Here is a 24,943-nt window from a genome sequence, read left to right as displayed (position 1 = left end):
AAATATGCCCCCTCCAAATCCTTCCAAAAATCCTGTGTTAATACATTTTTAAAGCAACTAAAGAGTTTAATAGATGAGTATAACACATGACTAGAACAAAACCACACCATTGATATTTAATTAATTTTATTTAAACCATAGGTGGACTTCTTAGCCCTCACCATACTACAGAAGAGCAAAATATGGCCATAATGCTTGAAAAGAAAATTGTACAAGCACTTGGGGTGCTTCTGGCTCCTTTTGTGAGAGGAATTGTAATCCTTTCAGCTCTTTCCACACGCTCTACATTGATCTCCATGTGACAATTCCCTCATATCATGAGGCCTTTGACTGAATAATGTTCAATGTTTCTGCATAGATACTGGCTGACTTAGGTCTCAGTTCTACACTGAGGATGCAAATATAATTAATTTTGGGGATTCTACACCATGGGTGTAAATAATTTCATTTTTTTGATATTTTCCTTTTGGGCTTAGGGAAGCAGCATCTGTTAGATGTCTTTGCATCCCTCTGAGAGCTATGACTAACTAGGGGAATGATGACAGTTGGGGAACAGGAAGCTAATTTCTAAAAAATAAAATAAAATGAACCTATACACCACAGGTTTCAAACTCCCCGCATGACGTTGCCATCATGTGATGCATTGCGACGGTTTCCCCATTCGTGGAGCTGGAGTGGGCGTGTCCTGCATGTGATGTACATTCAAAACCCCTTTTCAGAGTTCAGTCTTTAAATTATAAATCCATACATAGAACCCATTAAATCAATAATTAGCATACATTCTCACCCAAATGTATCTTTGTTTTGGGGATTCTCCAGTCTATGAATTATGTTATGGGAAATAAGACTATGGGGTGTGCTGAAGCCCTTTCCACACTCCAAGCATCTATATGGATATTCTATGGTGTGGATCCTTCGATGGCATGTAAGATCACTGCTTTTTGTGAAGTCCTTTCCACACTCCATGCATTGATATGGCCTCTCCCCTGTGTGGATCCTTTGATGGGATGTAAGGTAACTGTTTATTCTGAAGCCCTTTCCACACACCATGCATTTATAGGGCTTCTCCCCTGTGTGGATCCGTCTATGGCATTTAAGATGACTGTTTCTTCTGAAGCCCTTTCCACATTCCATGCATTTATAAGGCTTCTCCCCTGTATGGATCCTTTGATGGGATGCAAGTTCATTGCTTGTTCTGAAGTCCTTTCCACACTCCATACATTTATAAGGCTTCTCCCCTGTGTGGATCCTTTGATGGGATGCAAGTTCATTGCTTGTTCTGAAGTCCTTTCCACACTCCATGCATTGATATGGCTTCTCCCCTGTGTGGCTCCTTTGATGGAATGTAAGGTAACTGTTTATTCTGAAGCCCTTTCCACACACCATGCATTTATAGGGCTTCTCCCCTGTGTGGATCCGTCTATGGCATTTAAGATGACTGTTTCTTCTGAAGCCCTTTCCACATTCCATGCATTCATATGGCTTCTCCCCTGTATGGATCATTTGATGGGATGCAAGTTGATTGCTTGTTCTGAAGCCCTTTTCACACTCCATGCATTTATATGGCTTCTCCCCTGTGTGGATCCTTTGATGGGATGCAACTTCATTGCTTGTTCTGAAGCCCTTTCCACAGTCCATGCATTCATATGACTTCTCCCCTGTATGGCTCCTTTGATGGTATGTAAGGTAACTGCTTGTACTGAAGTCCTTTCCACACTCCATGCATTTATATGACTTCTTCCCTGTGTGGATCCTTTGATGGCGTTTAAGATTACTACTTGTTCTGAAGCCCTTTCCACACTCCATGCATTTATATGGCTTCTCCCCTGTATGGATCCTTTGATGGGTAATAACGGTACTCTTTTGGCTAAAGCCCTTTCCACACTCCATACATTTATATGGCTTCTCTCTCGTGCATGTCATTTTATTAACTATCTTGTTTCCATGTTCATTACATATATTTGACTTCTCTCCAATATGGAAACCTTTCTGTGACTCCTCAGACCCATTTTCTTCTGAAAGTGAGAATATCCAACTGTAATTTTTTCCTTCGTCTTTGCATATATTGGCTGGTTCCTTGGCTTGTGATGGACAGGATCCATTTACATCTAATGTGTCTTTGAAGAGTCTTACACCTTTCCCAATATATTTCTTCTTTAGTTTTCCTCGTTGATCAATAAAGTCCTGCATCTGAGCAACAATCGAAGGTGAGCTTTCCTTATTCCAGATATTTGACAGGTTTCTCTCCTGCCTTTGGAATTCTGTTTGAATTGCAGGTTTCTCCATTACGTCTCCTTGTCTAAACACTTTGATTGGTTCTCCAGAGTCTTTATTGTCATTCTCACCTTCAAAGGGAAAGAGAAATGAAAGTGAGAGAAAGGTTAGGGAAAAAGATCACTCTGTCAGAAGTCATATTAATTGCCTTCAGGTATTGTGCCAAATTCTAATATATACTGCATATTTGTATCCTTATAATAGCATGGTATAGAAATGATAATATCTCTATTGATGAGGCATAAAACCTTGAAAAAGACATGAAGTCAAAAAACTTGAATGATATGGAAGCATCTGGGCCAAAATAGTTGAAATCTGTGTGATGGAGTTTGACATTACCTCAAACTAAGGAATTACTTTGTCACTAAAAAGTTTAAATAGAAACACAAAAGCAAATTGGATCGGATACATCTAAGCAGAATGCCATACACCCATTTCCTTCCTAGGAGCAGTAGAAAAACAGAATTTTTCCTTTCTCCCTCTGAAGGGGGGATATCTATTTAGAGATGTTTTCAGAAGAACTAACTAATGGCATCTAACTACTAAATGTCTTCCTGAACTCTCTGACTGGAGAGTAGGAAACCCTTACCAAGAGAGACCACGTTCTTATAATTCTCCAGCATGACTTCCCAATGCAGAGCTCTTTGGTGAGGATCCAGCTGAGACCACTCCTCCTCGGAGAAATAAACAGCCACCTCCTCAAAGGACACAACACTCTCCTGAAAGGGGAAAAAAGTACAGAACAGACCGAGGAGGCACTGCAGCATCTTTCCTCTTATTTAGAAATTCCCAAAGGAAACATATACACTAAGGGAAGTAGCTGTGCTTAGTAGGAATCCATGGTTTAGATGATAAAATGGACAGAACAAAAAGCAGGTGACTAAAGAAATATTTTAGACAGACTTTGTCAACTTGAATGATTCTGCGTCATCAGGGAGGGTGGGGCAGAGGGCATGGAGGGGCCAGATGGTGTCTGGAAGCAACTGCAGCTTGCGCGGGGCGTGGGGGGAGGCATGTGATCTGTCCCGCCACCTGTCTTTGCTTGTGTGGAGTGTGCGATGGAAGTGGAGGACCAGGCTGGACGGCGGGGGCTGAGAATGCAGGGGCTACGCCTTAGCGCCATCCCCCGCCTCACCACTTGCTTTGCCTCATAGCAGTGGCACTGGCAGAGGCGCAGGTGGGGTGGGGGAGGTACGCAATCTGGCCTACCAGATGCGCCATGTGAACCCTCTGCCACTCTGTCTTTCCTTGCTTGCCCGTAGTTGTGGGCCAGATCACATGCCTTCCCCACTTACCTCATACCTTTAGTTGTTGCTGGTGCCTCCGCGAGGTGAGTGAAGCCAAGGGGCAGGGCAGGATGGAGCCATGGCCGAGCCCGTGCACGTTTGGCCCCGTGGTCCAACCTAGTCCTCCAGCTCTGCCGCACACTCCTCAAGCAAAGGCAGGCGGTGGGATGGTGTCTGAACCCGATGGGGCTTTTCAACCCTCACTTCATAAGGAAGGAGAAGGAGGAAAGGGAGAGCAGTCGCTTGAGGGCTGCCTCTTTGCCAGCTGCTCCCCGGGCTTGATCCTGGAAAACTGGCATGGGAGGAAGGGTCTGTTTTTTTCAGATTTGTCCTGGCCCTCCCATACCCTTTGAACCTTGGCCTTCCTCTTCGGAGGGTAATAGGGGGCAAGGCTAGGCTAAAGCACAGGAGAAACGGGGGAGAGAAGCCGCACAGCAAAGAACAAGGTGCTCGCCCACTTCTCCATGAGACCTCTCAGGTAACACGGCAAGCCCATGAGAAGCAGATTGCTTCCCGCAGGGTTGACCTAGGCACCCGCTTCAGACAGCAAACAGAAGAGCTTTGCTCTTTTTCTCCAGGGCCTTTGAAATCTACCACCCCCCCCCCTTCACTTTTCTGCCTTAAAATTCTGGGCTCTGGCAGCAGGGATGCTTCGTCTTTTGCCAAGAGTGCCTTGCCAGCGTCCCCTGGATGGCCTTCCCCTCTCCCCACACAGTTCCCAGGGAGAGAGAGGGGGCAAGAGAGAGAGGAGGGGGAACAAACGGAAAGGACACCTGGACTCACAGCGCTTTCTTTTGATTTGTATGCCGTGTTCCCTGAGGGGCCTCATGGAGAGGTGGGCGAGCGCCTCATCCTTAGCTGCTGGGTGGAGGGTTGGGCTGGACTGAAGCAGAGGAGAAAAGAATGGGGGGAGAAGCAAACCTTTGCCTGCTGCCAGTGCGTCCCCCCACCCCAGCGGTCCCAGTTGCTGTGAGTTGTGCGCGCATCAAAAATAAAAAGTGGACTTGTGCAGTGCCGCTTGCACTGCGCATGATGGCGAAATGCAGAGAAGAGTCACCCTCCCTTCGAGAAGGAGCCTAGAGGCATTTCAACAGTAGGACAAGCCGGTTTTATTCAGATCACATTCTTGATCACATCAAGAGGCAGCTGCTTGGCAGCCAGCAGCCAAAAGTGTCCCAGCAGCAGCAGGCCCAGCAAGCAGGGCAGATGGAGACCGGGATGTGTTGCTAGTTTGGTTATCCTGGTTAGGCCCATATATAAGAGACTGTAGGCTTTCTTGTAATAGTAATATTTATTTCTTTTCTTCCTCAGGAACACAATTAGACAGGCACTAATCTGGGAGGAGCAAGAACTTATATACAGAGAAGGCGGGGCTAATGGTAAGTACTAACCAATGGTAAGTGACACAATGACATCACACAATGACATATAAACAAGCACACATATTTACAGATATCAGGTTAGGTATTTTCATCTGTAACAAATCCCCCTCTAAAATACCTAACTAATGGTGGGTTATTAAGATTATATATGCACATCAAGTTTGGAAGTCAAATACATATGTTGTTTGGTTGGCAATGGCTTAGTGAGGATATCAGCAATTTGTTCACTAGTATTGCAATGGATAGCTTTAATAAATCCTATACTTGACAGTTGTCTTACATGTTTATATTTTATATCGATATGTCGAGATCGTTGACCTATTGCTTCGGAAGCTGATATATCAATTGCTGCCTTATTGTCCTCATTGATAATAATTGGATAAACAGGTTCATCCCACACATTGGTTAACAAGTCATCGAACCAAGTTAGATTGTTGACCGCTTTGGATAAACAAACATATTCGGCTTCCGCTGTGGAAGTGGCAATTAAATTCTGTTTGCCTGTGTACCAGTGCACCGCACAGCCATTTATAAGAAAAACATATCCAGAAGTACTTTTTCTGGTTTTTGAATCAGTAGCCCAATCAGCATCAGCGTAGCAGGTCAAAGTTGGTTTTTCAGAAATGAATGGTTCTAAGAATAAGCACATATCAATGCTAGACTTTAGATATTTTAGAATCCTCTTAATTCCTTCCCAGTGGTATGAGTTAGGATTGCTTACATGTCTTGACAACAAATTTACAGCAAGGGTGATATCAGGCCTGGTCCAATTAGATATGTATAATAAGGACCCAATAATTGATCGATATAACGTGTTATCCTTGAATGGTTCGTACTCATTATACACATTCCTATAAAAATCAGTTGACATAGGAGTATCACAAATTTTTGAATTAATTAAATTACATTTTTGTATGAGTTCCATAATCTTGTCTTTCTGAGATAATTTGAACCCCTTATCTGTTTTGTCAATTTGGACTCCTAGATACTTATTTACCTTTCCTAATATTTTTAAGTTGAAATTTTTGCCTAGTTGTTCAGCGAAATTATCACATTTAATTTTGTCGTGTCCAAAATACAATATATCATCAACATAAATCAAAACATATTCAATAGAATCATTATTTTTTTTTGTGAAAAAACAAAAATCAGATGAAGTAGCTACAAAACCCATATTTTTAAGTATCTTTGATAAGCACTCATACCACCGCTTACCGGACTGTTTTAGTCCATAAAGGCTCTTGTTTAATAGCCAAATTTCTCCCTTTTTTGTATCCTTTCCTGGGGGTGCTTTCACATAAATTTCTTTATCTAGATCAGCGTGCAGATAGGCTGTCTGCACGTCAAATTGATATACTTCCAGATTTAAGATAGAAGCTAACACTAGTGCTGTTTTCACGCTTTCTGATCTAACGGTTGGGGAATAAGTGTCTTCATAGTCATCCGGAAATCTTTGGGCAAAGCCTTGAGCCACCAACCTGGCTTTGTATAGGAATTTACCATCCTCTAGCTCCTTGATTTTATAGATCCACCTAGTGCCAATAGGGGATTTCTCAGTGGGCAGGTCTGTTGGTGTATATACATTTAGTTCTCTCAAACTGTCCATCTCTTTTTTCATTGCTTCCTCCCACTTACTTTTTTCTTCTAGGGGTAGCTTAAGTATGTCATCATATGTGTTAGGAGTCAGGTGTTTAGCTTGGATAGACAGTACGTAATCATCTAATCTTTTAGGAATTATGCCCCTATTGGATCTAATGGGCCTATTCTGGGGATGTTCATCGCTATGCATATACTTAGCTTCTTTTTCGGTTAATTGATCTACTTTCAAAGTGGGGTGTCCTTTTTTCCATTCATCATTAACTATTACTGGGCATTTGATTCTGTTAGTAGATGTGGATTTGGGGTTCGTATCTGATGTGTGATGTTTTGCGTGCGTGTGTGTAATATTTTTTGATTCTGGGTAAATTTCATTGAGATGTAATTTTGACCAGTTCATGTGTTCATGAAACACGGCAGATCTGGATACAATGAAGTGATTATTTTTATCAATGAAGCGATATCCCTTGGTTCCTGATTCGTACCCCATAAATATCAGTCTTTTGGATACTTTCTCTCCTTTGCGTCTTAACTGTGAGGGCACATATACATCAGCAGATACACCAAATACGTGTAAATGCCCAATTTTTGGTTTCCTTCCATACATGAGTTCGTATGGGGTCTTATTGATTGTACTGGACCATAAGCGATTTATAGTGTAATTGGAATAATTAAGGGCTTCAGCCCAGAATGACTGGTTTAAACCAGCATCATCTAACACACATTTAACCATGGTTTGTAGCAAACCATTCTTCCTTTCAGAGACTCCATTTTGGAATGGGGAAAATGGACAAGATTTAAAGTGCAATATTCCTTGTGATTTTAGCCAAATTGAAAATTCGTTGGATAGGAATTCCGACCCCCTGTCAGTCATTATTTGTTTGATTTTGGTATTGTATTGTGTTTCTACCATTTTAAAGAACTCCTTAAATTTTTTGAAAACCTCACTTTTGTGGTTAAGGGTGTATACAAAACCAAATCTACTATAGTCATCGACTATGGTCAGGAAGTATCTTTTTTTGTATTTAATTGAAGGTTTTAATGGGCCTACTACATCCATATGAATTAGTTGAAAGGTTGATTGTGTGGTGCGGGTGGCTTTTTTGGGTTTTGGCTTGTTTTTAATTTTGGAAGAATTGCATACAGAGCATTCTAAGTAATTTTTACAGTTCTTTATTTTTAAATCTTCGGAACACTCTAACATTTTTCGTATGACTGGAAAGCTCGCGTGTCCTAGCTTTCTGTGGAGTAAGTGACTACAATTATCGTGAATAGGTTTTCCATTGTTTAAATTTTCAGACATATTAGTATCAGTGTTTGATGCATTCTTATCATTATTTTCATCATGGCTATCTGAATTTGGTTTTTTGTTTCTTAATTGATAGTTTGCATAGACTAGTTCGTTATCTTGTGGCAGTAGGTATGTTAGTCCATCATTTGTAAATAGTTTACCTATGTTTCTGTTGTTCTTAGTCATGAATACCTTTCCACCTCTGAAAGTGGTTTCTATTGCATTGTCTAAGCTTAACTTTAGGGTTGCCAATATGTTATTTGGAATTTCGGGCACAAATAGTACCCCCTCTATTTTTCCTATACCTTTTATATGCGTGTCTCCTATTCCTCTCACTAGGACTCTATTTTGGTTTGCTACTTTAATATAATATTTCTTTTCAGTGAAGTTACTTAATATTTCTCTATTATGAGTTGTATGGCATGTGGCTCCTGAATCTATGAGCCAGGTGTTGAGTGAATCAGATATCAAAGTGTTATTATTTCTTATTCCATATAGTGATCCTTTCTTATTTTCTCTAGGGTTATTTCTGTATGTTTGTCTTTCTCTAGAGTGTGGTGATTCTCTTCTCTTATACCTGTAATCTGGGGAGGTTCTGTCTAAAAAGTGTATTCTTCTATCCTTGTGTTTATATGAGTCACTGTATCCTATATTCTTGGGACAGTCTCTACTCTGATGTCTTTCAGATCCACATGTGAGACATTCATGTGGGTATCTGTCTCTGGCCCTGAAATCAGTCCTTCTTTGATTTCTACCTTCTCTTTGTTGTGTATATCGCTCTCTTCTAAGTCTATCTTCAGTAATAAGCTTATTGGTAAGGTTTTCTAAAGTAATTTGCTCTATACTTAGGTTATCTATTAGTGTAATGTAGTTATCCCAGCTGTGATCTAGTGAGTTAATTATAATGCTTTTCATGGTGTTGTCAGAAATGGTTTCTCCCCTTTGAATAAGGTCTGCTCTTACAGCGTTTAAATTCAAGATATGCTCACTCATGGATGTATCATGTTTTAGTTTGGCAGAATAGAATTCCCTAGAGATTTTTGTGGTAGTGGCTACATTTTTGCTATAGAACAGTCTGAATAATTTTTGATATACTTCAAATACAGTTAAATTATGCTCTATACTGGGGAGTATACTTGGGGAAATAGAAACAATTAACATATAGTATGCTTTGTGGTGGAGGCAGTCTATTTCATAGGTCCAAGGCTTATTTGGTGGGTTATCAATAAAAAATAAAACATTTTCTTTCATATATACAATCTGTAAACACTGATCCCATTCCATTAAGTTGCTTCCATCTAATTTCAATTTTATAAAGTCTGGAGGTATTGTCCCTGAGTGTAGTGAGGTGTTATTCATGTTTAGTAGCTGTCCATGATTTAAGACCTTAGCATACTCACAATAAGGCCTGGGTATGGTAGATGTATGTCTGTATTTACTTATCTCTATGTTGCGCTGACTTGTATTTATGTTTCCTTCTTCTTTCTTTGCAGGCTCGTTCTGGGCATGCTCAGTCCTCATTTTTCTCCAGCAGTCGATGAGGGAGGTTCCTGTGTCTGCAGCTCCTGGGGTGAAGTCCCAGACGGCCTTCTGTTGCTCTGCTTTGTTTCCGGAGGGCCTCTGGTGACTGAAGAATGCCTGGGGTGCTGCTCTGCTCATCGGGGAGTCTTCTCTGAGGTCGTCAGTAAGTGGAGCTTGAGGCGGGCCGCCATTGCCAATGGAGCCGGGTTGTTCAGGGAGCTGCTCTTCAGTAGGTAAGTATGATTGCCAGCTTGTCTTTCTTCGGGTGGCTAGGCCTTTCTTTAGACAGTCTATTTCTTTTTGGCCTTTGGTAGATGGTAGTTTAGAATTTTCTATTTCATTTTCTGGTTGTTTGTTTGGTATTGTTAGTTTAGTCCCGAGTGCTGCAGTTAGCACCTGTATAGCATTGTCTATTTCTACTTCAGTAGGTTGAGCTTTGTTTTGTTTAAATAATTGTTTTTTATTTATTTTTGGACTCGGGTAATCATCTTCTTGGTAGATTTTGTTTTTTATTTCGTAGTTTGAGGTTTGGAATTCTTTTAGTAATTGGTCAGGCATTTTAGAGGTATTAGGTGGGTAAGATGGCTGCCATGAAAAAGGCGGGAAGCTGTCGCCATCTTTGGTGTCATTTTTGAAGTCAGGGGTTGAATTTCTTACCTTGCAGTTTTCTTGTTTGTTATTTTCGTTATCTGCTGCTGTTCCGTGGTCGTTTATTATGCTGCGGATTTTCACAAGCAGATTTGATTCAGCTGTAGTTGTTTCTATTAATTCTAGTATTTTTCTTTTTACCTCATCTTCTTTGTTTGGTGTTAGCAGTTCATTTTCTTGTAATTGCGTTTGTTTCTTAATATTTTCAAGTGGTGTATATTTGTCAGGAGTTAGTTGAGCTGCCATTCTTTTCGTTATGTATCTGGTGGCAGGTCTTCTTTTGTCGTTATGTGAGTCTTGCATCTTTATGTTCGGTTGGGCCTACCAAACCATCCTCTTGCTACCAATTTGTTGCTAGTTTGGTTATCCTGGTTAGGCCCATATATAAGAGACTGTAGGCTTTCTTGTAATAGTAATATTTATTTCTTTTCTTCCTCAGGAACACAATTAGACAGGCACTAATCTGGGAGGAGCAAGAACTTATATACAGAGAAGGCGGGGCTAATGGTAAGTACTAACCAATGGTAAGTGACACAATGACATCACACAATGACATATAAACAAGCACACATATTTACAGATATCAGGTTAGGTATTTTCATCTGTAACAGGATGTGCCGAAAAGTTGGGCCACTGCGACTGAGGCAAGCAGGTGTGGGATGTAGAGGGCTGGGCTGGTGGGCTCGCTACCTCCTGTATGTGAAAAAAATAAGACACCCCCGAAAATAAGCCTGAGTGCAATTTCGGGGCCTAAGAGAATATAAGACCGGGCCTTATTTTCGGGTAAACACAGTAATTAGCAAAAGACTTTTGTTTTTAAAATACTAGTCTTAAAAAAATTCCTAAAAAGAATCACCAACCAAAAGCAGAGGGCAAAATGGCAGAAGACACTACATGTAGTTCTCGACTAACAACAGTTTTTACTTTTTAGTGACTATTCAAAGTTACACAGCAGCAAAAAAAATGACATGCCCATTTTTCGCACTTACAACTAGTACTTATGCTGTCCACATCAGTGGTGGTTTGCCCCCGGTTCGCACCTATTCTATAAAACCGGTAGTAAAACTGGTGGGAGGCCCAGCCCACTGACCCCGACATAATCAAAACGCTTCTGCGTATTTGCAGAAGAGCGCACACGTGCATCAGTGAAGCAAGCATGCACACGCGGCCCCACTGCGAACTGGTAGTAAAGGTAAGTAGAATCCACCACTCTGATTTCCTGAGGGAAATGGAAAATAAGAATCTAGTAAATGAATGTTCTTTTCTTACCTGAGTTGGAGGTTCAATCCCGGTTTCCGCTCCCTCAGAACAACGAGTCAACTTCCTTCTATTCTTCCCTGTGAGGAAGACAGAATTTCAAAAAGCATCATTAGTGAAATGGGAGGCGGAAAGCTATAGAGGAGAGGACACAGAGAAGATGAGAAATTTAGGATTGATCAAAGGAGTGAAAAGACCTTATATTACCTCCTGAGGTGTCCTGAATTGGATCTCCCTGAGGGATCCCCCTGAAAGACAGTTCTTCAGGGAGATTTGACGGATGCCTCTTTCTCTCAGGATCTCTGATCTCCATTGCGAAGGACTTGAAATAGGAGAAAAGAATTAATGGACATCACACATCATGAAGTGGTTTCTTTTCCAGTGAACACCACTGCAAATCACTCGGTGTCGATCAATTAGGCTGGGAAGGAAGAAATAAATCCCTGTGCAAAATCTTTCTTCTAGAATGGATAAGGGAACTACATAAAGATTAGTGGAGCATCTACACATAGTATGACTGCCAGGAAAGTCTGGTAAGAAGACATCAAAATTTGAATACGTTGATCCAAAGGCAAAGATTTTTGTGTATAATACAATGCCTGAACAAGGGGAAGACGTAGTTGAACAGTTTAACATTTGTATTAAATTATAATTTAAAATAAATCTTTTATAAAATGATGTATCCTTCTTGTTAACAATGATAAACTACCAAAGATATATATATAAAAATTCAAATACGTGTTCAAATAAATATGTAAAAATAAAACATTGAAGCTGTAATGTTATCATTTTATGTGACTGCGCCAAAAAAGTCAATTGTTTTCTTTCTTCCCCCCGCTTTCCCCTACACTTCTTTCCCTTCCCTTTCTACCCATTTCCTACTATTTTCATTTTTTTATATTTTATATCTTGATAAGCTTAATAAAACTATGAAAAGGATACAAAAAATGTGAACTTCTTGTTTATTATATTCAATTTTTTCTGGAGTCCCAAGAGGACGTCCTCTCACCTGCAACTCAACCTGCTCCTTCTTCTCCTCCGCCTGGCTCAGGAGGAAGCATTCCACCAGGGCCACCGCCTGGGAGCTGGTCTCTGCTCCACACTCCCGCACCCAGCTCTCCATCTGCAGGGGCAGAAGCGCCAGGAACTGCTCCAGAACAACCAGGTCCAACATCTGCGCTTTTGTGTGCTTTTCTGGTCTCAACCATCGACTACAAAAGTAGTGGAGTTGGCTGCAAAGTCCTCGGGGACCTTCATCCTCCCGATATTGGACGCTCCTGAAGTTCCAGGCGTGAACTTGTGAAACGATGGTTCCTTCTTCCAGCATCTTCTGCCCAGTTCTTGCCCAGATCTCCCCGTGGATTCCAGACTGAGCACCGGAAGGGCCTTTTCCAGTTCCCCCACTTGCTAAAGGACGGCTTGCCATTCTTTCTCTGTCCTATAAAACAATTCTAAATTAGTGCAAGGAAAGTTGTGTATCTCCAAATGCTTTTTCATTTCTTTAATGTATAAAGCTTTCTTAATCCTTTGTTCCTGGTTCTTGGCATTTTGGCCAGGAGCCAGGGGTGAAATCCAGCAGGTTCTGGAGAACCGGTAGCGGAAATTTTGAGTAGTTCAGAGAACCAGCAAATACCACCTCTGGCAGGCCCCCGAGTGGGCTGGGAATGGGGATTTTGCAGTATCCTTCCCCTGCCACGCCCACCAAGTCACGCCCACAGAACCGGTAGTAAAAAAATTTGGATTTCACCACTGCCAGGAGCCCTTTTCCTTGGAGTACTCCAATAAAGAGCAACTGGAAAACCTGCACCTCGACTTCCGGTGGCACTGCAGGCGCCAAGGACGCTCTTTTCTTGAGCGCCAGCCCCGCGATCTCGTAAAGCCGCTAGAACAGCGCAAATCAGCTGTCTAGCGGCTTGGAAACTTTCTCCCCGGGAAAAGGGGAGGAAGAGAGCAGACAGGCGTAGGTGGAGCTCCCCAAGGAGCCCCAGGAACAATTCTGGGGCTCGAAGGGTGAGAGCTCCCTGGAAGCCCGACAGAGCTCCGGATCCGGGACATTTCTGCTTTAAGCAGAAGAAGATGCCGCGACCACCCCTGCAAACAACGCTTGGAATAAACATCATTCGGAAGCAGGCTGAGAAAACTCAGGAAAGATTAGATCTGCAACTACTGAACTTTAACTCCAAATGTGTATTACTTCCTTCTGACTTATTAAGGGGAGAAAGTGAAACCAAGATGGTGATTGAGCTTTAATGGGGCGTGAAAGCAAAAGTTAAAAAGGAAAGTTTCTTTTAGTGTTGGCAGTCCCTGTTCAAAATTAGAGATTTGTGCTTTAAAAAAAAAGGAGAAGATCAAAGATTACAGCAGTGATTTTTAAAAAAAGGATTGATATTATTTAAAGACTGATTTCTGGATTTGGTGGATCTATTGTTCTGGCAGCTGAATAAATTTAAATTGGAAACCAAAAATGGCTTCAAAACAAATTAAGGCTATTGTCCCCAAAAGTGCTAGGACTTCGCCAGCTCAAACGTCCAGATTGCAATCTCTCTCTGTTCCAACGGAACCAACAATATTAACATTTGAAATGTTGCAGGAAGCCCTCAAAACACAAGCCTCTGTTACAGAAAAAAAAATTGCTTCAATATTTCAGGAGCAAACTTGAGAGGTTGCTGAAGAGATAGCTCAAGTCAAAGAGACTATTCAAAAATGAAACCAAGAAATTAGAGAAGATATTATCATGGCAGTACAAGAATTGGCAGGACATATTGAAGCAATAGATGAAAAAGTGGAAGAAATTAAGCAGACTAATGAGAACTTGGAAAATAAAATGGGGGAGGTCCAGGACAAGATGGAAAGAGCAGAGGCTGATGTGATTATGATACAATATAGAGACATGGAATTTGCTCTGAGAATAAGAGGCCTCAAGGAAAATAAGCAAGAGAATTTGAGAGAGATCTTTTCAGAAACATTTGCACAGATAATGGGAGATCAAAAAGCAAATTTTGAATGGTAAATTGACAAAATTTATCGTGTTAATTCATGGGTGGCCAGACAGAAACATCTACCAAGAGACATTGTAGTCTATTTTACAACAAGGAGATTACGTAATGAAATCTTACAAGTCACTTTTAAAAATAAACTTCAAGTGCAGGGGCAGGAGGTTTTAACACTGAAAGAAATTCCCCCCAAAATGTTGAGAGCCAGAAAGGATTATGCCTTTCTGGTGGAAGAACTGAGAAACTGTCAGATACAGTATAGATGGGAAGTTCCAGCTGGTCTAATGGTGAATTATTCAGGAGAAAGATATCATCTCAATTCAGTGTGGAAGGCAAAAGATTTCTATACCAATGTATTAAAGGCTGGATGCCCACAGCCCCAGGAAGCTAGAAGGAAGACGGAAATAAAGGGGGCAAGAAAGGGGGAGAAAGAAGAATTGTTGGCACAGGCCCAAAAGGGTGATTTGATTGTTCAAGAAGAATTAATACAATTTTCGACTACTGTTCAAGCTTTGGAGATAGAAGAACCTAAGGATCAAAGACAGACTCGAGCGGCAGCCAAGCATCAAGAAGAGCTAAGACTGCAGCAACTTCAAATGATTCAAGATACTATAAAAACAGAAGCAGTGGGAGGAGCAAGGCCAAAAAGTAAAATGCATGGAGATTTCCAGCAGATGCTCCAAATGCTTCAGGGGGCCAAGGATGGCAACTAGATTTTTGACCTGAAATGTTAACGGCCTAAATTCACCACAAAAGAGGAGAAAAATATTTATTATTTGAAACAGTTTAAAAATGATGTAATTTGTTTACAAGAGACTCATATTAGAAGTAAAGATCAAAAATACTTAATGAATGCAAGGTTAGGTATACATTTTGTTGTATTTGCTCCCGAGAAGAAGAATGGTATAGTTATATACCTAAAAAAAGACTTAATTGCCAAATTAATTGAAGCAGATGATCAAGGAAGATTTATAGCAATTGAACTTTTAATAAAAGGAGAAAAAATACTTTTAATTGGAGTCTACGCATCGAACCAACAACAGGAAAAAAAATTTAAGCTTTTACATTCCAAGTTACTACAATGGGATTATAAATCATGTATTTTATTGGGCGATTGGAATGGAGTTTTGGACACTAAAAAAGATAAGAAGGGGCTCTTGCAGAACATTTCAACGCATGCCAGATTACCAAAATCGTTTTTTGAAATGATGGAGGATATGGAGCTGAGAGATATCTGGCGAGAGAGAAACTCTGAAGAAAAAGATTTTACTTTCTTTTCTGATAGACATCAATCTTTCTCCAGGATTGATTTAATATTAATTACAAATGATCTTTTTTCCAGGGTGAAGAAGACGAAGATTTGTCCAAGAGTTTTAATAGATCATAGTCCAGTTTGGATGGAATTAGAGTACGGAAGGGGATCTAAGAGGTCTTGGAGGTTAAATGAAAATCTGTTTAGATATGAGGAAAATGTAAAAGAATGTAAAAAATTTATGAAAGAATTTTTTATCATAAATATGCATAAGGGTACATCTATGGAAATGGTATGGGATGCAAGTAAAGCATATATGAAAGGCATTTTGATATATTTGAATAATAAATATAGACGCAAACAGGAAAAAGAAATGAAGGATTTAGAAGAGGAAATTAGAAAAAAAGAACAAGTTTGATATTGAATCCAGCAGATAAGAAAATAAAAGAAGCAATTAATTTATTGCGAGGGCAATTTAATATGTTAATGGCAGTTCAGGTTGCAACTAATTTGCAATATGCTAAACATAATATTTTTTGTAATGCTAATAAACCAGGGAGATGGTTAGCATATTTGTTAAGGAAAAAACAAAAGTCACGGACTATAGAGAAAATAGAATATAAAGGTAAAGAGGTTTATCAACAAAATATAATTAAAAAAGCATTTTTAGAATTTTATACGAGGTTGTATGCTAGTGATAAAATTCAAGGTACAGATATAGATATTTACAGAAAGAGAATATTCCTACAATTACAAAAGAGCAAAGGGAGGGTTTAAATCAACCAATAACCACTGAGGAGATTATGTTTGCAATTAAGCAGTTGAAAGTGGGTAAAGCTCCTGGGACGGATGGCTTGACAGCTGCTTATTATAAACATTTGCAGTTAGAAATGGTCGGACCACTCAAAGAATTATTTACTAATATACAATCTGGAGGAGATGTACCCCCATCTTGGAGGACAGCTTATATTTCTCTGATTCCAAAGGAGGAGCAAGACCACACCCAGCCAAAAAATTATAGGCCCATATCACTTTTAAATACAGATTACAAGATTTTTGCTAAAATATTATTATATGATAAGAAAGTGGACAAGACTTTTAAAAGTCATATATTAAGGAATGCTCTATTGCGTGTCTGGAAAAAGTATAAGTATAAACTAAATGAGAAGTTACCATTGTGGGCAATACCCAGACACGCGATAGAAAATATAAGTGTACAGCAAAAACAAGATGTGATTACATACAAAGAGCTTCTTAACAAGGAAAGAGGTATACTACAATTAAAATCTTTGAATCAACTAAGAGAAGAAAGGACAATTCGAATATGGTTTCAATATGTACAGTTGCAAGCTAGATGGAGAGAAGATCAGAAAATTGGTTTTCTGCAAAATGAGGAGAATTTGGTAAAACAGATTAGAGATCAAAGTCAAATGCACATAAAAAGGTTGTATAATGCGTTGGTAGAAATAGATTCAGAAACGGAGTTAGTTAAGGACTGTATGATAAAGTGGGCACAAAATATTGAAGAACCAATAATGATGGAAACATGGGAAAAAATATGGGCTAGAAATGTGAAGTTCACTCAAGCCCAAAATTTAAGAGAGAATTTTTATAAAATGTTTTATAGATGGCATTTGGATCCTAAAAAGCTAGCCTGTATGTATCCAAGTGTGCAACCTAAGTGTTGGAGATGTGAATGTGATGATGCCACGTATTATCATATATGGTGGACATGTAAAAAAATTAAGGCATTTTGGATAAAAATATGGTGGATTATTCAAAATATTCTCAAAAAGAAGATAAAATTTACCCCACAGTTCTTTTTGTTAGGCATAATTACAGATTGTACTGTTATAGAGACTAAGTTGATTTTAAATTTAATAACAGCAGCCAGACTCTTGGTGGCACAGTACTGGAAGAAGGAAGACTTGCCTACTATTGAAGAATGGACACTAAAAGTAGTGAATTTAGCAGAGATGGCCAAAATTTCAGCGTATTTGAAGGACCATTCAAATGAAAGATATATATTGGAATGGAGAAGATGGATTGACTATATTCAAAACAAATATCAGACTAAAAAGTTTCAAATAGCTTATGAATGAAACCTATATTTTCTTTTTGAATATGTTTAGTTAGTTGAAAGGGGAGTTAAAGAGCAAGAGGGAGTTTGGAGACCATAGAAAGTTAGCTTATTTTAGTTTTTGTTTGTTATGCTATACCCTGTTTTTGCTCTGGGAAGTCGGGGGGGGGGCTGGGGGGAGGGGGGTTGGAGGGAGAGGGGGATGGGGATGGGAGTGGGGAAAATTGTTGTAATGATTGTTAAAACTTTTTAAATAATAAAAAAAAAGGAAAACCTGCGCCTCGTGTCTGGCGTCCATCATTGGCTTCTGCACCAGGCTCAGACCCGAATTGGGGACAACAATCTGCCTCTCTTTCTTGCAAATATATTTCTTATTTCCGTCTTGAGATTTCCCATGCAAGCTCTCCCCCTACACAGGAGCCTTCATCAGGAAATGGGGTGTGAAGGACTCTCCAGGTTCCTCCCCACTTTCCTTTCCGAGGATCTGGATTTATTCCCCAGGGCAGCATGCGTGGTCTCTGCTTTCCCCCATGCCTCTTACAACCACGGGAAAGGGGGGTTAGGAGGGAGGGAAACAGGGGGTCTCAGGAAGGGATCTCCCACTCCTCAAACTCAAAAACTGAACCTGGATGAGGACTAGGCAACACACACACACACACCCCTACCTTCTCCACCTCTGGATTTTGTTTCTGCCTTTTTAAACTCCTCCAGAGCTCAAAAGGTTAAAGTGAGAGAGAGTCCAGTGTCCTGGAAAGGCAAAAACTGAATGTCGTCACTGCCTTCCCAACTTGTAAGGCCCAAAGCTTGAAGTGCCCCCCCTGGTGGATTTTCTGTGCACGGAAGGTGCTCATGCAAAGAGCAGAGAAATGAGGGGTGGGGGGGCCAGGAAGGGGCTCCTTGACTGGGAAGCTTTTGGCAATGTTCTACTTTAGTAAAGGGCATTCTATTTAAAGTAGTGGTATTAGAAAAAAAAATCCCTAACAAGAATCTCATTTAAATTTGTTGCTGAGGAAGAAAGGAATAAGTCAGCTGAAACGAAGGAAAAATGAAAGGTGACTGTACTTATGTACCCCAGCTTGACTTTCTGAAGGAAAGAGAGAATACAAATCTAATAAAATTACTGAGTTGGAATTTTGACCACTATTTCAGCTCTACCATCAGGAAATTTGAAATGCTTGCCTGTTCAACTCTCAGGCTTCACAAGATTGCTTCCCACAGTAAAGAAGTTATGGAAGCCTTTCCATTTCAAGACTACTCTAACGATTGAAGAGATTTCGATTTAGGGACAGTTTCTCTACCTGTCCAACAAAATCTTGGTCTCCTGTGGGACTTGAAAACTGATTTCTTTATCTTCCAAGTAAATACAGAATAGAAACCTTTCTCTCATAGGGGTGTCTTGTCTGCAATAAATCACCTTAAGAGCCATTAGGATTTGCAGCCCCTGTCACAATTCAAGGTAAAGCATTATTCAGAGACTTAAGCTGTGAAACATCTGACTGGGATGCCCCACTACCTGATGAAAAGAGGAACACCTGGACAGAATGTAAAAATTATCTATCACCTTTATCTGATTTTCGAATTGCACATCCATATGCCCCCTATATACCCCCTACAGCAGACATGTCAAACTCAAGGCCCACAGGCCAGATCCACCCCATAATGTGTTTAGATCTGGCCTGCAGGGCTGTCCTGGAGATGGCAAGGGGGCTGTCCCCACTGCCTCGGCCCTGGCCCACATCAGCCCAGCTGGGCAGTCCCCCTGTGTGCATGTACAGGAGGTGGTGAGCGTGCAGGAACTGGCAGTGCCCAGCAGCACCTGCAGCTCCTTGGTAGCCAGATGGATGTGAGCCCAGATGTCCAATAAGCTGCGCTTGGCCCCGACCCACCTACACCATACTTGCTCACCTGGGGACTCCACACCCCTGCCACCTGCCTCGCCTCGCCACACGATGGTGGCACTGGAAGCAGCAGCCCCTGTCCAGCAGGAGCCCTGCCACCCCTCCACTCTCCTCCAGCCTGGGAAGCCCACGAGCCAGGAGGGGAAGCTGTGGCCATAGCCCGCTGGGCAAAGCAGACAGCAGCATCCATGAGCCTTGTCCTCCTGTACCCACCATGAGCAACCTGGCCAAGGAGAGCGAGCACAGTAGCAGTAACCTCGAGGAGGAGGTAAGCAGGGATGGACATCCCCTTGGGAAAGCAGGGCTGGGCTGAGTGGTGGGGTCCCGATGCCCAGGGAGCTTGAATGCTGAGCTCTTGCCCTCCGCTTGTAGGAGCTCCGGATACCTGCACCACCATCCAGGGGTCCTCTGTGTGGCCTGAGTGGGACAGCGAGGCTCCTCTGGTGGACACGGCTTTGGTGCTCACCCTGGTCTCCAGATCCCCCTTCCTCCCAGCTTTGCCTGGTCCATCACAGGTGCCCTTTTTTGGCTTTTTCCTCCCACCACCCGGGGGGCTTGGAATGGTAGAAGCAGCCAATATGGACTTTGCATGGTGCCCTCCAGATGTGTCTCCCCTGCAGATTTCTGGAGAGGAGGAGGGGGTGGCCGGGGAGCTGCATGAGGGAAGGCTGCCCCAACAAGCCACATAATCCTTAACACACAATAATGGAAACAGAAGGCCCTCTCCATCCTCTGTGGATAAAAGTCCCCTAAACCTGGAATGCAGTGTTTTTGTGTGTGTGTGTGTGTGCCCGTATGCATCTATGCACCCACCCATCCTGTTCCTTTAATAGAGCATCCAGATCTACCGACATGGACTGTTTTATTGGAGGATAGTTGGGTTTAGCTGAATGTCAAGCTCCACACAGAGCAACATGTAACGTAAAGAGGACAGAACAGACCTTATGATTCTAGGAAAATTTCATCTTTGAGAGTGATGTATGCATGATTCAGAATTTAGGATTTCTCCTAGACTCACTGGGTGGTCCTGCTCACCACTTTTGAGCTAATTGCAACATGGTTCTTAACAGAAGTTAGGCTGCACAAAGGTGAAAAGGAAATCCGAAGGGGAAAAAATAAATTTAGCTACCATTAGTGAAAGAATGGATTAGATGGAAAGAAAAAAGGAGTTAAAAAACCTGAGTTAACGTCTCTGCTCTTTTCGGTCTCTTTATTGTTCAGCTTGATTCAGAACTATTACTGACAATTGAGCTTCAAATCAACATGAGCCTTTCAAATCCTGAAATATGCCCCCTCCAAATCCTTCCAAAAATCCTGTGTTAATACATGTTTAAAGCAACTAAAGGGTTTATAATTTATATTATAAAGAGTATAATACATGACTAGAACAAAACCACACCACTGATATTTAATTAATTTTATTTAATCCAAATGTAGATTTACTAGCTTGGGGCGCTTCTGGCTCCTTTTGTGAGAGGAATTTTTCATCCTTTCAGCTCTTCCCACACAGTCTACATTGATCTCCATGTGACAATTTCCTCATATCATGAGGTCTTTGACTGAATAATGTTCAATGTTTCTGTATAGATACCGGCTGACTCAGGTCTCAGTTCTACACTGAGGATGCAAATTTAATTACCATATTTTTCTGAGTATAAGACGCACCTTTTTACCCCCCAAAAGGGGGTGAAAATTTAGGTGCATCTTATACACCAAATGTAGCCCTGCCCACCCACTGGCCCCCATCCTTTGGGGCAGCAGTTACCTCCTTGCAAGCAAACAGCAAGAAAAAACAGCTCCTTTCAGCTTCAGCATAGGTTAATTAGCACAAGTTGATTAGATTGGCCTCCCGACTCTCAGCTGATTTGCTCTCTGCTGTTTTGTGCAGGGCTCTGCTGCTTGCTGCAGAGTGCTGGAGCAGATTTTTTTCCCCTGTGCTGAAAAAATGAAACTGAAAGTAAAGCAGGCTGTTTGCTGTAACGAGGCAAAATTGCTCAGAGACAGAGGAAGATTTTTTCTTTTTTCTCACTAAAAAAGGTAGGTGCAAACAATGGGAAATTTAGGGCAAAAGAGGAGAGTTCAAGATTTTAAAATACAAAAGAAAAAAGGCAAAAATAAAAATGGGAAGGGAGAAAAAGAAATGAAAGAGAAAGATGTTATACATATTTAGAATTGAAATATGAATAGTAGTAAGAAATAAATGGGAAATCGTGATTGTAAAAATGAAATGAATAATAATTGGAATATTTTTCTATATGGGCAAAACTTTGGGTTATTGGGAGAGTTTAAGATGTGAAAATGAGTAACATAAGGGGAAAGATCTATTTAACTAGGGAATTGTAATAATTGAGATACTATTAATTGTATATTGTGTTGAAAGCAGAAATGGTTAAGTTGTGGTTTGGAGGAATATATGAGGAAATTATTTGGTTTATTATTATTGGTAAATATAATTAATTGATTTGTAAGAAATTGGATTGCATGGATATAATTGGAATATTCATGTTCATATTGATTAATATACAAAAAAGATAGTTATATAACTAATTGATTTATACTCAAATGTTGAATTTGTATTAAACAATTGTAATATTACATAATTAACCAATGTGAGGATGGATATAAAAATAGATGACAATGGGAAGGGGTATAATATAGAATAGAAGGGAAAATTGAATTTGATTAAGATTAGAGATGAGAATGAAAGGTAATATTGGTTTTTTTAAAAAAATAGATGAGGAATAAATATGGCAAAAAGGAAATATAGAAATTGAAAATTTAATTGAAATGACTAAACACTGTTTAAATTTGTGAACCGGCCAAATACTCTGTTCAAAGAAAATACATTGTATGTTTGTATGTGTGTTTGTCTAAAAAAAAAAAAAAAACTTAAAAAAAACAACCACCAAAAAAGGTAGGTGCGTCTTATACTCCGGTGCGTCTTATACTCCAAAAAATACGGTACTTTTGGGGATCCCAGAGATACGCACGATACCGGACCTCCGGACTTTTCGTCGGGCCCTTAAAACTCACTTATTTCATTTAGCTTGATCCCATCCTTTGGTTTTAATTTGAAATTAATTTTAACTGGGTTATTTTAAATTGTGGCCGACATTATTTAATATCTTTTAAACTGTTTTGATTTTTGTATGTTGTGTTTTTACTTTGGCTGTCCACCGCCCTGAGTCCTGCTGGAGAAGGGCGGTATAAAAAATCAAATCAAATAAATCAAATAAAATAAATAAATAAAATATACCATGGGTGCAATTTGATTTTTTTTTTGATATTTTCCTTTTGGGCTTAGGGAAGCAGAATCTGTTAGACGACTTCGCATCCCTCTGAGAGCTATGACTAACTGGGGGAATGATGACAGTTGGGGAACAGGAAGCTCATTTCTAAAAAAATAAAAATAAAATGAACCTTTACACCACAGGTTTCAAACTCCCCACATGACGTTGTCATCAAGTGACACATTGCATTCCCCATTCGCGGAGCTGGAGTGGGTGTGTCCTGCATGTGATGTAACCAGCCCGTGAGCCGCCAGTTTGACACTGCTATATACTGTATATACAGATACATTCAAAACCCCTTTTCGGAGTTCAGTCTGTAAACTGGAAATCCATACATAGAACCCATTAAATCAATAATTAACATATATTCTCACCCAAATGTATCTTTGTTTTGGGGATTCTCCAATCTATGAATCATGCTATGGGAAATAAGACTATTGGGTGTGCTGAAGCCCTTTCCACACTCCAAGCATCTATATGGATTCTCCGTGGTGTGGATCCTTCGATGGCATGTAAGATCACTGCTTGTCCTGAAGTCCTTTCCACACTCCATGCATTTATATGGCTTCTCTCCTGTGTGGATTCTTCGATGGCATGTAAGATCACTGCTTTTTGTGAAGTCCTTTCCACACTCCAAGCATTTATATGGCTTCTCCCCTGTGTGGATCCTTTGATGACATGTAAGGTAACTGCTTGTACTGAAGTCCTTTCCACACTCCAGGCATTGATATGGCCTCTCCCCTGTGTGGATCCTTTGATGGGATGTAAGGTAACTGTTTATTCTGAAGCCCTTTCCACACACCATGCATTTATATGGCTTCTCCCCTGTGTGGATCCGTCTATGGCATTTAAGATGACTGTTTCTTCTGAAGCCCTTTCCACATTCCATGCATTTATATGGCTTCTCCCCTGTGTGGATCCTTTGATGGGATGCAAGTTCATTGCTTGTTCTGAAGCCCTTTCCACACTCCATGCATTTATATGGCTTCTCCCCTGTGTGGATCCTTTGATGGGATGCAAGTTCATTGCTTGTTCTGAAGCCCTTTCCACACTCCATGCATTTATAGGGCTTCTCCCCTGTGTGGATCCTTTGATGGGATGCAAGTTCATTGCTTGTTCTGAAGCCCTTTCCACACACCATGCATTTATAGGGCTTCTCCCCTGTGTGGATTCTTTGATGGGATGCAAGTTCATTGCTTGTTCTGAAGCCCTTTTCACACTCCATGCATTTATAAGGCTTCTCCCCTGTATGGATCCTTTGATGGCATGTAAGGTAACTGCTTGTACTGAAGTCCTTTCCACACTCCATGCATTTATAAGGCTTCTCCCCTGTGTGGATCCTTTGATGGGATGTAAGGTAACTGCTTATTCTGAAGCCCTTTCCACATTCCATGCATTTATATGGCTTCTCCCCTGTGTGGATCCTTTGATGGCATTTAAGATGACTGTTTCTTCTGAAGCCCTTTCCACACTCCATGCATTTATACGGCTTCTCCCCTGTATGGATCCTTTGATGGGATGCAAGTTCATTGCTTGTTCTGAAGCCCTTTCCACACTCCATGCATTTATATGGCTTCTCCCCTGTGTGGATCCTTTGATGGGTAATAAGGGTACTATTTTGGCTAAAGCCTTTTCCACACTCCATGCATTTATATGGCTTCTCTCTCATGCATGTCCTTTTATTAACAATCTTGTTTCCATGTTCATTACATATATTTGAGTTCTCTCCAATGTGGAAACTTTTCTGTGACTCAAGAAACCCATTTTCTTGAGAAAGTGTGAATATCCAACTGTAATATTTTCCTTCATCTTTCCATATATTGGCTGGTTCCTTGGCTTGTGATGGACAGGGTCCATTTACATCTAATGTGTCTTTGAAAAGTCTTACACCTTTCCCAATATATTGTTTCTTTAGTTTTCCTTGTTCATCAATAAAGTCCTGCATCTGAGCAACAATCAAAGGTGAGCTTTCCTTATTCCAGTTATTTGACAGGTTTCTCTCCTGCCTTTGGAATTCTGTTTGAATTGCAGGTTTCTCCATTACGTCTCCTTGTCTAAACACTTTGATTGGTTCTCCAGCGTCTTTATTGTCATTCTCATTCTCACCTTCAAAGGGAAAGAGAAATGAAAGTGAGAGAAAGGTTAGGGAAAAAGATCACTCCGTCAGAAGTCATA

General features: G+C 40.7%; 3 protein-coding genes across 4 annotated transcripts in view; all 3 read right to left on the bottom strand.

Moving 5' to 3' along the window:
* Positions 1 to 109: 109 nt before the first annotated feature.
* Positions 110 to 4,783, bottom strand: LOC148115574 (uncharacterized). 2 transcript variants are annotated; one of them, XM_087883763.1, is made up of 3 exons: positions 4,344 to 4,783; positions 2,864 to 2,993; positions 110 to 2,345 (listed from the first exon to the last, which is right to left on the bottom strand). In XM_087883763.1, the coding sequence occupies exons 2-3, from the start codon at positions 2,895 to 2,897 to the stop codon at positions 784 to 786; spliced, it is 1,596 nt and encodes a 531-aa protein (XP_087739889.1). In that variant the 5' UTR covers positions 2,898 to 2,993; positions 4,344 to 4,783; the 3' UTR covers positions 110 to 783. The 2 variants fall into 2 exon arrangements, with proteins under 2 accessions (XP_087739889.1, XP_087739888.1); XM_087883762.1 differs by having other exon boundaries at positions 2,864 to 4,783.
* A 2,854-nt stretch (positions 4,784 to 7,637) lies between these two features.
* Positions 7,638 to 24,943, bottom strand: part of LOC117673941 (uncharacterized) — a 145,115-nt gene continuing 127,809 nt past the window's right edge. The window contains exons 20-24 of the mRNA XM_087885175.1: positions 23,143 to 24,397; positions 12,265 to 12,693; positions 11,463 to 11,577; positions 11,268 to 11,335; positions 7,638 to 10,691 (exon numbers count right to left, since the gene is read on the bottom strand). Coding sequence (XP_087741301.1) covers positions 12,663 to 12,693; positions 23,143 to 24,397 — 1,286 coding nt within the window. The 3' untranslated portion in view covers positions 7,638 to 10,691; positions 11,268 to 11,335; positions 11,463 to 11,577; positions 12,265 to 12,662. The remainder of the gene's footprint in view (positions 10,692 to 11,267; positions 11,336 to 11,462; positions 11,578 to 12,264; positions 12,694 to 23,142; positions 24,398 to 24,943) is intronic.
* On the bottom strand, positions 10,587 to 12,582 carry LOC148115573 (zinc finger protein 24-like). Its single transcript, XM_087885176.1, has 4 exons — positions 12,367 to 12,582; positions 11,463 to 11,577; positions 11,268 to 11,335; positions 10,587 to 10,691 (listed from the first exon to the last, which is right to left on the bottom strand). Exons 1-4 carry the CDS (start codon positions 12,580 to 12,582, stop codon positions 10,587 to 10,589), a joined length of 504 nt encoding a protein of 167 aa, XP_087741302.1.

Source organism: Pantherophis guttatus, chromosome 2 (genome assembly GCF_059756535.1).
Source record: "Pantherophis guttatus breed Tessera chromosome 2, ASM5975653v1, whole genome shotgun sequence".
Classification (NCBI taxonomy): domain Eukaryota; kingdom Metazoa; phylum Chordata; class Lepidosauria; order Squamata; family Colubridae; genus Pantherophis; species Pantherophis guttatus.
This window is presented reverse-complemented; position numbering and strand designations above follow the sequence as displayed.

Bases quoted from the DNA above. Each gene is read 5' to 3' on its own strand.
- LOC148115574 (XM_087883762.1), bottom strand. From the start codon at position 3,041: ATGCTGCAGTGCCTCCTCGGTCTGTTCTGTACTTTTTTCCCCTTTCAG. The intron at 2,346-2,863 runs GTAAGGGTTTCC...TTCCCTTTGAAG, and splicing joins TAAGAACGTGGTCTCTCTTG to GTGAGAATGACAATAAAGAC.
- LOC148115573 (XM_087885176.1), bottom strand. From the start codon at position 12,582: ATGCTGGAAGAAGGAACCATCGTTTCACAAGTTCACGCCTGGAACTTC. The intron at 11,578-12,366 runs GTGCGGGAGTGT...TCCTATTTCAAG, and splicing joins CCCTGCAGATGGAGAGCTGG to TCCTTCGCAATGGAGATCAG. The intron at 11,336-11,462 runs GTAATATAAGGT...TCTTCCTCACAG, and splicing joins AATTCAGGACACCTCAGGAG to GGAAGAATAGAAGGAAGTTG.